Source organism: Aplidium turbinatum, chromosome 6 (assembly GCF_918807975.1).
Source record: "Aplidium turbinatum chromosome 6, kaAplTurb1.1, whole genome shotgun sequence".
Classification (NCBI taxonomy): domain Eukaryota; kingdom Metazoa; phylum Chordata; class Ascidiacea; order Aplousobranchia; family Polyclinidae; genus Aplidium; species Aplidium turbinatum.
In genome coordinates, this window is record NC_137477.1 from 30,650,224 (window position 1) to 30,664,604 (window position 14,381).

At 37.5% G+C, this 14,381-nt stretch overlaps 1 protein-coding gene across 1 annotated transcript; it reads right to left on the reverse strand.

Annotated features, from left to right (window-relative positions):
* Positions 1 to 248: 248 nt before the first annotated feature.
* On the reverse strand, positions 249 to 12,325 carry LOC145772582 (uncharacterized). Its single transcript, XM_082584444.1, has 6 exons — positions 12,286 to 12,325; positions 12,034 to 12,147; positions 9,472 to 10,765; positions 5,304 to 5,406; positions 2,214 to 2,430; positions 249 to 1,684 (listed from the first exon to the last, which is right to left on the reverse strand). The coding sequence occupies exons 1-6, from the start codon at positions 12,323 to 12,325 to the stop codon at positions 249 to 251; spliced, it is 3,204 nt and encodes a 1,067-aa protein (XP_082440570.1).
* Between the last annotated feature and the right edge of the window lie 2,056 nt (positions 12,326 to 14,381).

The window sequence follows — 14,381 nt, forward strand, 5'->3', positions numbered from 1 at the left end:
CAAAAATTACAATATAATTTTTGCTGCTCTTACAAAAACACAACAAGGTTGAGCATTATAGCATTATATTTCACATTTTTAAAAATAACTGCAACAGCCGAACGTAGCCTAAGCTACAGGCTATGTAGGCTACATTTTCCCAAGGTTGACTTTTTGTCTCTTTTTATTTTCTTTAAATCTGAACTTTTCGAAACTTACTTTATTTTGGAAAACATCATTGAACATTTTTTTGCTGTTTGTGACTAAGTTCATCCAATTGGCTTGTTTTGTAGCCTCATTACAACAAAATTAAGAAAAGTGTTTATGTGTCGTATAGCTTTGGATAACGCATTTGTATAAATCAGTGGATTGATCGAACTGTTGATTGGCAACAACAAGATTGCGGACACAGCATATGCTTCTGGTGGTAGAGCCACTCCTCCAACGCTAATGAAGTTCATGAGGCAGATAGGAAGCCAACAAATCATGTCAGTTATTATTAGAATTGTTACATTGCGTTGCAAAGTCTTCGCCTGTTTGCGTTGTTGGTCCGTTCTTTGACCGTCTCCGACTGGACGTTTGGAAGTCGTGCGACGATAGATCACAACGTATGCCATTGTTATGTAAACCAAAGCAATAAAATTGAAGATGATCACCATTGGTGACAACGTGTTGAGATCGGAATCGTCACTGGCTGTTCTATAAAACCTTGGAATACACAGACCACTTGCACTGTAGTAGCCAAAGTAACCACGTGGGGTTGGTGCTTCTCTAGTGATGTCATTTTCAAAAAAGTCCTGTATAGTATAAAAATCTTCATAAATACTTTGATTTTGTTCTTGAGTGGCAGTTAAAGCGATGAGACGCTGCGCGAACTGCTTCAAAGCTGGAAATGTTGCTGTGTCATTTCTAAAAAAACTGCTTTTTTGTATCCACATTGATGTCACCATAGTCAACGAAAAGATTCGAAGTAGTGGAGCAACTGCCAACATAATCGACAGCAACCAAACAAGCAGAATCCAAATACCAAGAAACTTCTTGCTTGCATCTCGGCTCCTGTATGGATAAATGATGTGATAAAGTCTATAGGAAGTCAAACAGACCAATGTCAGAACCGAAACCTCACTGGACAAGACTGTAATGACTCCAACGGCATTGCATGTGCTGCTTGTTCGCCAAGCTTTGTCACGTAAACAATAATCCCCCGAGTATTCTCTTGTTTTTATGATGATTATGAGAAGAGCGATTCCCATGAGGAAATCAGCAACAGCAAGATTGAAAATCAATAACTTGTTTATCATCAAAGAAGAGTTCGGCTTTTTGTTAGGAGGTTTTTTTAGGGCAGACAAAATAAAGCGACCAGTTGTAAATATCACTGTTCCGTTACCAGCTAACGCAAAAAGGGCCATCATCCAAAGAAAAAACTCCAAAGCTGGTGATACAATTAAAAATTTGCTGGAAGATATAGGACTGTTGCTTAAGTAGTACTCTGGGCATTCATCTGACTCATCTTCACAATCGGCTACTCCATTTAAGACTTGGGCGTTTGTCGCAAAAAGCTTTTCGCCACTTTTGCAATAAAAATGATTAGAGCAATTTTTGTCTCTTGGATCAGAAGAATTTCTTTCATCCAGTAAATTATCGCAGTCAGGTATTCCATCACAGACCTGTTGGGGTCTTATACTCACTCTGCGCAGTGGCATATCTGCAAAAAATATATATATATATACTGTGGTTGATACATTACAGTAACCTACATTGACTACTATCCCATAGTAACGATATCAAAATCATGAAATGCTATGCATTGAAACACAAGATACATTTCTCAATTTTGTGATGTTTTAATTACCGTAGGCTTCTTTAATTTGGGGTATGCTCATAGTCCGGTATGCTCATATTCAAACGCACCAGCAATGAAACCCCGGATGTAGGTTTCTGAACATCCCACAGTGGGGCAAGTTTGATAAAACGCTCAAACCTTTTGTACCTTATGATGTTACAACTACAAGCAGGTTCCGCATTAACAGTTTCAAGGAAATAAGCTTTTTAGTCACGTTACTAAATTTCTAATGTCATATCGCTTTTAGAAACTTGCTTCAGAACAGGTCAAGCTGTTTTGAAATAAAATTTCTATAACCGATTGGCTACCTTTACCTTTCGAATTTCATATTACTGATAAATCTTACGTAATAATGGGCCTGTCCGTACAAGGTATGGCAACAAAAACTTACATGAATATCCTGATACCTCTCCCGCATCACAATAAAATCTATTTGGACAATCTTTTTCATCTGCACCGCTTTGGCATTCCTGTATGCCGTTACATATGGATTTTCCTATAACGTACTCTATAAGTCCAGTGCATTTTCTTGCCAAAAAAGAGTCGATTCCTAAGTCTGACAGGCCGAATTGTGATCGAAGAAACGGACCAATCAAGGACAAATCAGTCTGAAAACAAAATGATGAAATGTATTTTTTTTTTGCTTATCTGACATTTGTTGAATATATATTAATGTAGTTAGGGTACTTTGTATCATGCTTGGTTTGGTCAACGGCGAAAGAGGAAAGGGTCGTCTCAAAACGAGATGGCTCGAAACACTGAAAAATGACAGCGAGATAGCATGAAAAAGCTGAAGAAGTTTGTGAGGGAGAAGATTTATAGATGAACCGAGAGTCGGAATCGACTGAACGGATGATGATGATGACTTTATTTTTGCATGTAGGTTTGCGTAGCCAGTGTTGATACGGATGGGGGCTTAAAACTTTTTTCACACAAGTCAGTTTTATCTTGTGCTTTGTTCTATAAATAATGCCAAAAAACAGGTTTTAACCCTTGTTTAAAAAATAAAAAAAATAACTTTTAAATAGACACACAAGATAATGTACCACGAAACAAAATTAAAACAATGAAAACTATTAATACTACAAAAAGTGCTCAATGCCAAGCAAAAAGGCAAAGCAGAGCAAATTAAATCAAATATAGTTATTCCTATCTGAAGCCTTTACAAATTGTTTCACCTAACGGATCATCAGAAGGTCTGAAAAAACATGCAAACAGTAAAGAATCGATAATTCTGAAAAGATATTAAATCTCTTCTCATCAAAATCTTAAAAATAAAAATAAAATAAAAATCTTCTCAGGAAGTACAGGTCTAGAGATTTTTTTTTGGCAGATTAAATTACAATTGTAATATTTAATATCTTTTCAGAATTATCGATTCTTTACTGTTTGCATGTTTTTTCAGACCTTCTGATGATCCGTTAGGTGAAACGAAACAAAATTATATTAGTGTTGCCAAATTGTCATGTTGTGGGCCAAATTTAATTTATGACTATTTTTTTTAAAGTTATTCATTACTAGGCTACTGTCAAAATTCTTAAAACAGTATAAGTTCGAGGATAAGTTTTAATTGGAAGTTTTGAAATATATACTTACGACTCAACATACCCTATCTTCAGTGAAAAAAATCTGATAACAATACCAATCACTAATAAAAAAAATACTGCTAAATATCCAATTTTAATTTTCTTGAATATTGCAAGGGTAGTTTGTTTTTTTGGTAGTGATGCAGAACTTTTTTGGATGTTTTAGGCCGGCTGTTAGCCGACTGTATTTTATTATTATTGGAGAACCTGGTCGTTATGAGTATTGTTGAGATAAACCTTGGCTATTTTTTTCATAATTGCCTGGAAACTTTTCTGTAAACTCCCATGAAGCAGATGTGACAGCTATTGGACAAAAACTGCATTACGGTATTTCTGATAAAATACTTTTTATGTCTAATCATGAATTAATTAAAACAGTTGTTTTGTGAAGTTTAGCCTTTGTTTTAAAGCGCGTGAAAGCTATATAGTGATTTGTCTTTAAAAATCTCATTCAGCTGTCTTATCAGTTGCTTACATTAGTGACCGATGGGGCAAGGAAGTGTGTTGCGATTTTTACGACTTTTTGCTAGATATAGCAAAAAAAGTGTCTAAGCTTTAACACATTTTGTGATGAAAAACAATCTTGTTAAACTTATAACTTTTACTGTTTACGGTACAAAACTTCACAGCACGGCAGAAAGAAGTCAAAAAGACGAAAGTCGCGGGACATATTCTGAAAATATTAATGGGCCCGCTGCATCAATTCATTGTTGAAGGTATCGTGAAAGGAAAGAGATGTAGGGGAAATAGGAAATGAACTTAGAACATGGAGAGATGATGTAAGTCAATGGGCTGATTGGTCGAGAGTTGCAGAAGCAAAAAGCAGCTGAAGATCTCAATTTGTGGAAACAATGGACAGCCAATCTGGGGTCGTAGATGACTTCTAATGATGACGAAAACCCGTGCCAAACTGTAATTAACTTTCAACGCAATGACAACCAAGTCCAACTTCTGAACAAAACTAAAAAAGTATGACTATGGCAAAAAAAATTTTGCAAAACGAAGCGTTTCACACATAATGAACAAATTGAATTTGAATAATCTTCTAAACTGAGATCTAAACAATTCGTGTGCCCGACCATGTACGAAAATAAATTTGACTTTAATATGTTGAATTGCAGTGTTGAGTTAATAGATTTTCCTAGATAGCTCAATGGATTTGCGAGTAGGGCTAATAAACACCAAACTTGCCCAAAAAAGTATTGTTTCCAGGTATATTTAACAAAAATTGGTCTTGATCTAACGAATAGACTCTTTAGATGCTTCAAATAAGAATGTTGGGCTATTTTTTTTTTTTTTTTAGAAAATTCTTCTTCCTACAACCACAGTAGTCCAAAAAATAGCTGCTAAAATAAAAAGCGCCAGAAATAATCGATATCAACCGAGTGTGACAGGTAAAAATTCTGACCAACAGGACTTTGCCCCTTTTTATTTTGTATTTGAAGGATGGTTTTTGCAATATAAGCACTAAAAATTTCATGTGATGTGTGAATATAACTTAGTATCATAGTAGAGTAGACAAAAGGTAAGTAGAGAAAAGGTAATCATTTGCAAGAAACTTTATGTTTAAGCCTCGTAGTGAAGAGCGCTGGAACGACTTTCGTAAGAAAGTCATTCCTACACTCTTCGATTTCGAAAGTATATATGGGCGTCTTCACAACAATGTTGAACACGTGATGACATGCAAGAATGAAGGTGGATAGGAAAGTTGGTTTTCCGGTATTCACGCCAACTTCTTTTAATGCACTGAGGCAAGTGCTTTCCTTAGTTCAATGTACTCATGGTCTTGGTAATTACTAAAACCGACTTAGATTGATTGTTAATTCATATTGTAACTGATTGTTGTGCGGGCCTAAAACAAAATGACTAATGTTTTAAAAGCATGTTTAACTTGCCTCTACTAAAGGTATTTCGTCGCAAATTGACATCTGAGTTGTGCAATTCGCTCTCTCTCCGCATTCGTCTTCAAAATATGGACATTCTACTATTCCATCACATCTGAAAGTAACGACAAATTATGTGGGTTTTGGTTATATAGCTACGACATGCTTTAAATAGGCAACAATACCGTAAAGAAGGAGATTCATTTGGGCACAATAAGCTGTAATATATTAACAGGCAAATCCAATAAAAGTCAAATATCGTTACTACGTCACCTCGCTACTGTGCCACTCCCGCTACTATACCACTTTCTCTCCGTCTCGAGGAAATTCAATTGAAACCAAATTTACTATGCTACCCCTTAATCTTGCTACTATACCATGTAAAGCCGAATCAGTTCAAGCTGACCAGGGGGGTGAGCAAAAATAGAGAATCGAAGTTAAGAAAACCACAGTGAAGGAAATTCTTAGCCAGAGGGATGCAATCCAGGCGGCCATCAAAGCTTAAGTTCCACCGAAACACATGAAGCTGAAGCCAGCTCACAACCCGAAGTAGGGGTGACAGAGGTGCTCATGTGGTTGAGCCAAGTAAGAGGACATAATCTGCCTGTCGGCGGCAATCTGATTGACGAGAAGGCTTTGAAACTGCCGAGCTAATGCACATCTCAGACTTCATGGCGAGCGACGATTGGCTGGACAATTTCAAAAAGCGCCACGTCATCACATTCAAGACAATGCAAGGCGAAGCTGGAGCGGTGGATTTACAATCCCTTCTTGAGTGGCAACAATAGGTTTTCCACTCCTTACTCGCATCCGAAGACGACGTTTTTAACCTGATCGAGGCTGGCTTTTCTGGGAGTTGCTTCCGAACAAGACTACGAGTTTCAAGGGAGAATGGTGCACTGGAGAAAAGAAAATTATGCAAAGGATCACACTCCTGTCGGGGAAAAACATGAGCGGCAGCGAGAAGTTCCCTCTTCTGGCGATCGGTAAATCTAAGAGCCACGTGCCTTTAAGAAAAAGGAGATTTTTATGCTATTCGTAACCATGCTACTTTTTCTGGGTTTCGACTGGTGACATGAGTTGATTGTAACGAGAGTTAATTGTATTTCTAAAGCAACATTTGGGCATTCAATTTATATATTGCCATAACGAAAAACCAAAATTGATGACCGTTTTTTGGCAAAACATCAAACCCTTACCTACACACTGGTTTACATAGCAGGTTACTGAAATGAAAAGTAGTAGAAGTAGATGGTACATCCTGTCGTGTTTTTTTAAGGATTTCTTGCAATGTGTAGTTCAATGCAATGCATATCGTCCTTTTAACAAGTTTTATCAAAGTGAACTAATGATGAAAACAGTAACTACAAACCTAATTGCTGATAAGATGATTTACCATCATGTCACAAAAGTCGGAATTATAAAAATGAATTTAGGTTACTGGTCACAGCGGTAAACCATAATCTTTTCGTGGGAAAATTGTAACATAAGATTTCCGGATCCGTTCATCTGTATGCAATGACCGAAAGAAACACTACTTTGAAAACGTCTATTCAAATTTGTATTTCTGTAAAATTAGCCACCTGGCTGTCGAAAATGGAGTGGAACGCGATACACCACTAAAAACTTGCCACTACAATCCAAACTACTTAGATAAAGACGGAATTTTTGTCCAGCTGACAAGCACTAAGCAAACAGTTAAATATGCTACCAACTTTCAAGCAACCATTTTACGAATGACCAGAATACATTGCAGTATCTCAAACTCACGTACGCAGTTACTGTGACGTCATAGTGAAACATTGTGAAGTAATTCTCAACAGGTGTGATACAAGTCTTACGAACGATGGTCGTCGTCGTCGTCGTCGTCGTCGTCGTCTGAGCTTCTGGGGCCGAGGGTCTATCCTTTTACCACCCCAGATTCACGATGTTCCCGGACTACACTGGAAGGCTGCTAGAGAGCAGCCAGTTTTTAGTTTCATCATCCATGACGCGCAGACCTTCCACTCCGTTAGGTGGCTTGAAGATGTTACAGTCATTGATGATGTGGTCTGCGGTCTGTTCCTCGGCACCACATTCACAGGAGGAGGAAGAAGCCAATCCCCATTGGTGCATGGTTGAGCGGAAAAGCCCGACGCCCGTACGGAGACGGTTGAGGCGCACCCATGCCTGTCTCTGTAGTGTCAGGCCGATGGGGCGTGTGTCGGCGTCGGGGATGAATGAATGGAGTCTGGTGGTGCTTGACCTCCATTCAGAATGCCATTTATGGTCCGCCCAAGTAGCCGCAGAGATGTCTTGTTCGTCAGCTTCATTGATCAGAAGCCGAGCGGCTGGCACAAATGGGTGTCTTGATTTCAGTCGGCGGGGGTGCCCGTTTGGAAAGGCAGAGATCTTGTGGTGGAGAAGATGATTAGGCTCCAGTGCCCGTCGACCGAGGGACAGAGTGGCTTCTTCGCGACGAAGCTCAGCAGGTTGGATGCCAGCGAGAATGGGGAGATTGTCCAATGGTGTGGGACGCAGGCATCCGGTCACTGTGCACAGGGCGCTGTTTATGGCAGTGTCGATGTTGTGGCAGCGAGCACTGCGGCACCAGACAGGTGCACAGTACTCTGCTGAAGAGTAGACAAGGGCTAAGGCTGCTATTCGCAAAGTGTCAGCCCTCGCCTCCCAGCTAGAGCCTGCCAGGCGCTTCAGTAATGCAGCGCGGGATGTCAGTTTCTTGCGCAGTGACACCAAATGGTGGCGGTATGTGAGCGATCTGTCTAATGTCACCCCAAGATACCTTGGCTCGGGGCAGAAGGACAGAGGTTTTCCGTTGTTGTGGACATGTAGCTCACGATCAGCTTCCCGATTGTGTAGGTGGAAAGCTGCCGCCACAGTTTTGGTTTCGCTGAGTTTCAGTCGCCAGTTCTGGAGATAAGCTGAGATGGTTTGCATGTCCTGGCTCAAGGTGTCTTCTAGATTTTCCCACGACTTTGTGGAGTGGAGAATTGCCAGATCGTCCGCATAAGCGTATTTTGCGGAGACCGTGGTTGGCAGGTCGTGGGTGTAGATGTTGAAAACAATGGTGCAATCTTGGCTCATTTTTTAGGAAAGATTCCATGACGTAATACGCTAAGATTCAGTAGACCTGAACGGTTTTTATATGACGTTTGATTTGGTAAACAATTGTCTGGAACAGTAACGATTTAATATTTCTTTGAACTTTTTTGTTGTGAGATTATTTCTGGATTTCACAAATAAATAGTGTTTTTAAATAGGCCTATGCTATAGCCTATATACCACCAAGAATTTGGACTAATGGTATTAACGACTGGGCAGGATTTGATTACCAAACTGCAATTCAAAATATCTCACAACCGACAAATTTTACATTATATTTCCTCCAACCCTCAACTACAGCAAGGAACACGATGATGGTCATTTATTAACAAATATAGCTAACTAGTCTAAGTAGATCAATTAAATGGCGTGTAAACTGTGATTTTTACTAGTTGTTTGCTGTTGTGAAGATGATGGGTATATTATACCAAACACATATAAAACGTCTTTCAACATCGTGAGCTATTATAGCCTACAATGTCATTAAAATGTTGTAATAGCATTAAAAACTCTGTTTTTGGGGAGGCAAGATAAAATTTTAGGAAAGCAACTGTTCTTAAACCTTCCTCCCGTGGTTACGTCCCTGCTGTTGTAGTAGAACAATCTTATGATTTTATCACGCGCAAAATGTACCCAATTATCAAGTCTATCGCACCACAATAAAATTATGCAAAATAGAATTAAAAAGCAGTCGCACTGCATATAGAAACAGTATAGTTATTGAAACGTTTGCTAAGCATGAATTTAGTACGGTGTCGTAATTTTCGGCTTTTTATTTTTGATCAGATAAACCGGCTGCATTTGTGAAACCTAGTTTGCACTGCAAGGGTACACTCCACTCCTACAATATAAGCACTTCAATGACCTGCAGTAGTTCTGTTCGTATTTTTATTCTCGTTTTGCAAAATTACTTAACAAGCGACGTTTACTTTAAAATATGTAGAGATCAACGAATCTACTGCTGCTTCAAGCTATAACTTTTAAAAGCAAAAATGTAAAGTTTTATGAAAACATGCACTACAAATATTCCGTGTTTGTATTTGTATAAACTAAGCTACGTCTATTTGTTTATACTTACGCCGTAGCTGTTTCAGAACTCCGTAAAACAGTTAAAAGCTCGGTAAGTCGGAGCATTTGAAGAAAAACAAACCCTGGGGTTGGTACATTGTTGCATAGAAACGTATTGTTGGTCACGTTCAGCTGTTTGTGAAATACTTGATTGCAAAAATTTTCATCGTCACCAGAAAGGAAGCAATCTTTTTTTCCATCACAAATTTGTCTTTGTTGAATACAAATCTTCTCTTCTTTGCACAAAATTTGTCCTGAAGAACAATTTTGGCATGCTGCTGAGTTGTCTCCGTAGCAGACGTTTCCACAAAGAAACTGAGATCTGGCCGATGCAACAATCCTGTTTTCGCAAAGACATTCATCAGACAAATCTGGGCAATCAAATATTCCATCGCATATTTGCCGGGGGGCGATTATAGTTTTGTTATCCAGACATCGTTGACAGACAAAAGTTCCGTTTGGAAAGCAAATGTCAGATTTGTCATCACATTGAGCTATATCATCGCGTAAACTGGATTGCGGAATAACGCAATAACGCTGTTGCACGGATCCTGCTAAATTTCGGAAGCATTTAAATCCAGCTATTGACATTATGTCATCAGTGTTGTTTGGACAGTCAGAAACTCCATCACAAGAATACTGAATGTTCACACATTTACCTTCAGGATCGTTTGGACATCGAAACATTTGTTGATCTCTTTTGCATTTTTCGATTTCGTCGCTACAATCGCCACACTGATCAATTCCGTCACACAGGAATGATTCTGGAATGCATCTTTTATTGTTGTCACATCTCACTTCACCCGGTTTGCATTCTTCCCCCAAAGGAAGTGGTTCTTCATCACTTCCGTCAGGACAATCAGCAATATTATTTCCGCGCCAAGATCTTGGAATGCATCTTCCAGAATCGTTGCATCTAAATTCCAACTCCTCATGGCATGCCAACGTGGTTCGCTCATCTGAGAAGTCCCAACAGTCAAATGTTTGATCCATAACACGATATCTTGGAATACAACGTTCTGCACAACGAAACTCTATGTCATCAAAGCATTCACTCAAAACCTCCTTTTCGTCTAAACCAGACTCTGGGCAGTCTATATTTCTGTCGTTCACCCATTCGCGCGGAATGCATCGCTGTGAATTGTTGTTATTGTCACCACTACAAGAAAATTCGTTGTTTAAGCAAAAAGGCAAAGGAGCTTCTTCGTCTGACATATCTTGGGTTGCAAAAATTCGGCAATTCTTTTTGGTATCCATGACTCGCCACCTTTCCAAACATTTTTTGGTAGTTGTGCAGATGAAGTCTAACGAAAGTAAAATGACAGTGATTTAAAATGCCTTAATTTTTTATTTCAAAGTTACTAAGATTAGGCTTGTTACCCATAATTAGATCACTTTTGTTTGCCACATACGTTTTAAAAGTAAGCTTAAGGTAAATAATATTACCTTTATGGCTTATTGGAGTTTTGTTGCGATACACCTACCCTACAGAGAAGAGTTTGTAAACGATGCACGCGCACGCAGAAAACAAGAAATTTAGTTTCAATAAATGCGCTTTGCTATGTATTTATAAAAAGTAAAGGTCTTAAAAAAATTTAAAGTGAGTTTCGCTTTTAGTAGTTCGTTTCTTTTTTCCCCTTTACAAGAATTGATTAACACTTTTAAAAGTCTTAAACAACTACAAGAAAGAAAACAGTTTGCATAACCTAACAACAATCGAGATGCGAGCAGCCGTTGAAAAACTGTTGAAATGGGAAAGGCTTTAGCATAGGTTATACAATATACAGATATCAGAAATTTATGAAACGAAGTTAGTAACCTACTTCGTATAATCTACTACTACTACTTCGGGACATTTTTGCCGTTTATAACCACTATAACTTGTTTGATTACTGGGCTGGCTGAAAAACATCTGCAAATTTATCCAATAGGTTAAAATTTTAGAAAGCATGCTTGTTCTTGGGTATAGGCTATTTGTTACCAATAGTCATCATTGTTTTAAATGTATTGTCACAATTACTTGTTAGTAGCTGATGATTTTTATTCGTAAGCCAACTTTTGCGCTCCAAATAAACGAAAAAATACTTGAATCATTTTTTATTTTATTTGTGCAATCATTTTAGAGAAGTTTTGACTGTTTGTAGGCTATTTAAAACATTTTGTTAAAATTAAAATCTTTGTGTTTCAAAATAGTCGCACAAAGCTTTCCGAAGAAAATATTTAAACACGAACGGCTTACGAATGACGAATATTCGTGTTCGCACGGAAAGCATCGTACCTGGCCCCAGGTTGCACAACTCCAAAAATATGTGGCTCCTTCAATCAAGTTGCTTCCTGACATAGCACGATATGTGCTTATCACGTCGTTAACTTACTGATATGTTTAGGACAATTGTTAGTTTATTAGTCAAAGTCAACTACAAAATAATTTAGTCTCAGTTTCGATGGTCTACAGATGGCCTGCAGTCTAACATCCCTGATCAGTGCATTTTCGAATTCATTTGAGTTCTGAAGACAATTTTGAATTTTATTTATGTTATTGTTACGTCAAAATGAAAAATAAATAAAATACCTCGCTCTGGATCGCACAAGTTGTGAAGGGCAACTTCAGCAACAGAATCTCTTTTATTCACGCACCGTTCAAAGAAGCGGTCCCTGATTTCATCATCTGTACAGTTCAATGGACCTACAATATGTTAGCTAGTGGTAATGAAGGCTAATTAATGTAATTTACTTCAGCAAGCATGCTTCAACTTTTCAACTTCACCATTAGTTTCGCTAAAAAGTAGCATTTAACTGTTGGTTCTGTATGGTGGAATTAAACCTGAATCCCTGACATTTGCATTGTGGTGCCCAAGTGTCATGTTTAAAGTTTTTAGAGAAATAACCGGTGTTGTACCTTATAATAAAAGATCAAAAACTAAATAAATTTGGCATAGCTGCTATTCATAGCAATGAATTTTACAATTCAATTAAATAAAAATAAACAGGTTTTTTGACAAGCAGAAATTCAGCTGCATAGCCTAATTACATTTTATTTGTCACGATTTCCCTTACTTCATCACAGAACAAACATGAAAAATGACTATATACTATAGGCTACGATCAGCAGCAATTCACCTACAACTAAGTAGAAGTGTTGTTAGCATCAAATGCAACTTCAGCTCTGACTTTCGAATGCAACAATGACCTATAACTTTTAACTTCAGCTTCTACATAAATCTATAGCTTTGATTTTTGATTATGTTCAAATATAGAGTGTAGGCTAGTGTGCGTCTTGAACAAAAACGTCATTGGCCTACAAAACGCACAATCATTTAGCAAAATAAGGTGAATTTCGTTGTAATATTTTTGAGGTAAAATTTTACGAAATTTTTTCTACAATAGTTGTATTTTGAGACCAAACTGTCACTATCGTCAATTTTCTCTAAAAAATAGTTTATCGAAGGTGTGCATGGCATCACTAATATTTTTTTAGATCCGCTACTGATTCTAAGACAAGGCTATGTAGGCTAGTTGAATTATGTAGCCAACTTACTTATTTGGTCTGAACCATCGTCACAGTGTTTTCTAAAATCTAAAACCGCCCATCTGGGAAAACATTGGGTGCCACTTGAGCACTCAAAACGTCCATCTTCTGGTTTACATCCAAATATTTTCCCGTTAGTTGTATCTAAAGCAAAGTGGTTCTATGTTATTAAGCAGTCGACTGTGGTTGGCTTAAGATTTTACGTTAAGATTTTACCTCAAGATTTTACGTAACAAATTTTTTTATTTTGATGTTGTTAGCTTAGGAACTCTTCATCTCGTTTCTCCTTTTTTTTTCTTTGTTACTTCATTTTCATTCTGCATTCTGCAAATACTCTTTTTGTTTTTTATTCATTTTCATAAACTTTTGCAGGGAATCGTAACGCGCTGAAAATAATTTGAGCTAGTCTACAGTGATTTTTATTTTGTGGTGGGGTTGATTACACAAGTAAACAATATTTGTTATTAAATCATTCAATTCAGCTACCTTTTTAACCCTATCTTAATAACGAGCTGTTTTCGTAGGCGGAAAGGACGTCACGGGCTATCTTAGCCCCGCCCGTGCTAATTAATCGCTAATAACGGGAGCTATGCAAATCACAGAGCCAAAATATTTTACAAGATAATAGTCATGTGTATTGTGCATATAGAAATTAAATTTTTACCCAACAAACTTATTGAACTAAATTGTTTGAAATGAAAAAACGTCAGAAAGTCAGTTTTTATTTTAGTTTTCCGGAAATTGCTTCAAAATTGAAATTTTTCAATTATAACATAGAGTAATGCTAAACTAAACAAAAAATTACTTTTTCTCATAAATATGAGGCATTTTTGGGCGTTTTTACATTTCAAAGTAATTGCACTAACATTTATATTGCACTAACATTAACATATCTATAACTAGCATTGCACGAAAATGTCTAATTACCTTAGACGAAATGCTTATTGTGAAGGGCAGGAAAATAGAAAAATAACCAGTTTAGGTTTAGAAAATTCGCAAAGAATAAAAACTAAAAGCCAAGATATTTCACATTTCTAACATATTTCCTTCTGTGAAATTTTTTACTACTAGAGTGGGGCGTCCTCATAAAGCCCCGTGTCGCTACAGATAGGGTTAAAGCACAAAAAATTTAATAAAAAAAAATGTAGCCTATAAATTATGAACCAACACAATAGGCTATTATGCTCATTAGCCTACTCTCTCAGTACATTGGCGATATCAATAATCAAATAAAAAACAGGACTGGGCTACTTTGGGTTGATTTTACACTGAAAACGAATAGTATGACATGACAGCAAATGGGATTGCAAAACTTTAACAACACTGATCTGATTTGTCGCTGAGCTAGCACAACGCTTAGTGCCAATGGTCACGTATGCTTGGTGAAGTTG

Excerpts from the sequence above, each read along its gene's own strand:
- LOC145772582 (XM_082584444.1), bottom strand. The coding sequence starts at position 12,325 with ATGACACTTGGGCACCACAATGCAAATGTCAGGGATTCAG. Across the intron at positions 10,766-12,033 it reads CTTGTGCGATCCAGAGCGAG|ACTTCATCTGCACAACTACC; the intron begins GTATTTTATTTA and ends TACTTTCGTTAG. Across the intron at positions 2,431-5,303 it reads ACGAAATACCTTTAGTAGAG|ACTGATTTGTCCTTGATTGG; the intron begins GCAAGTTAAACA and ends TTTTGTTTTCAG.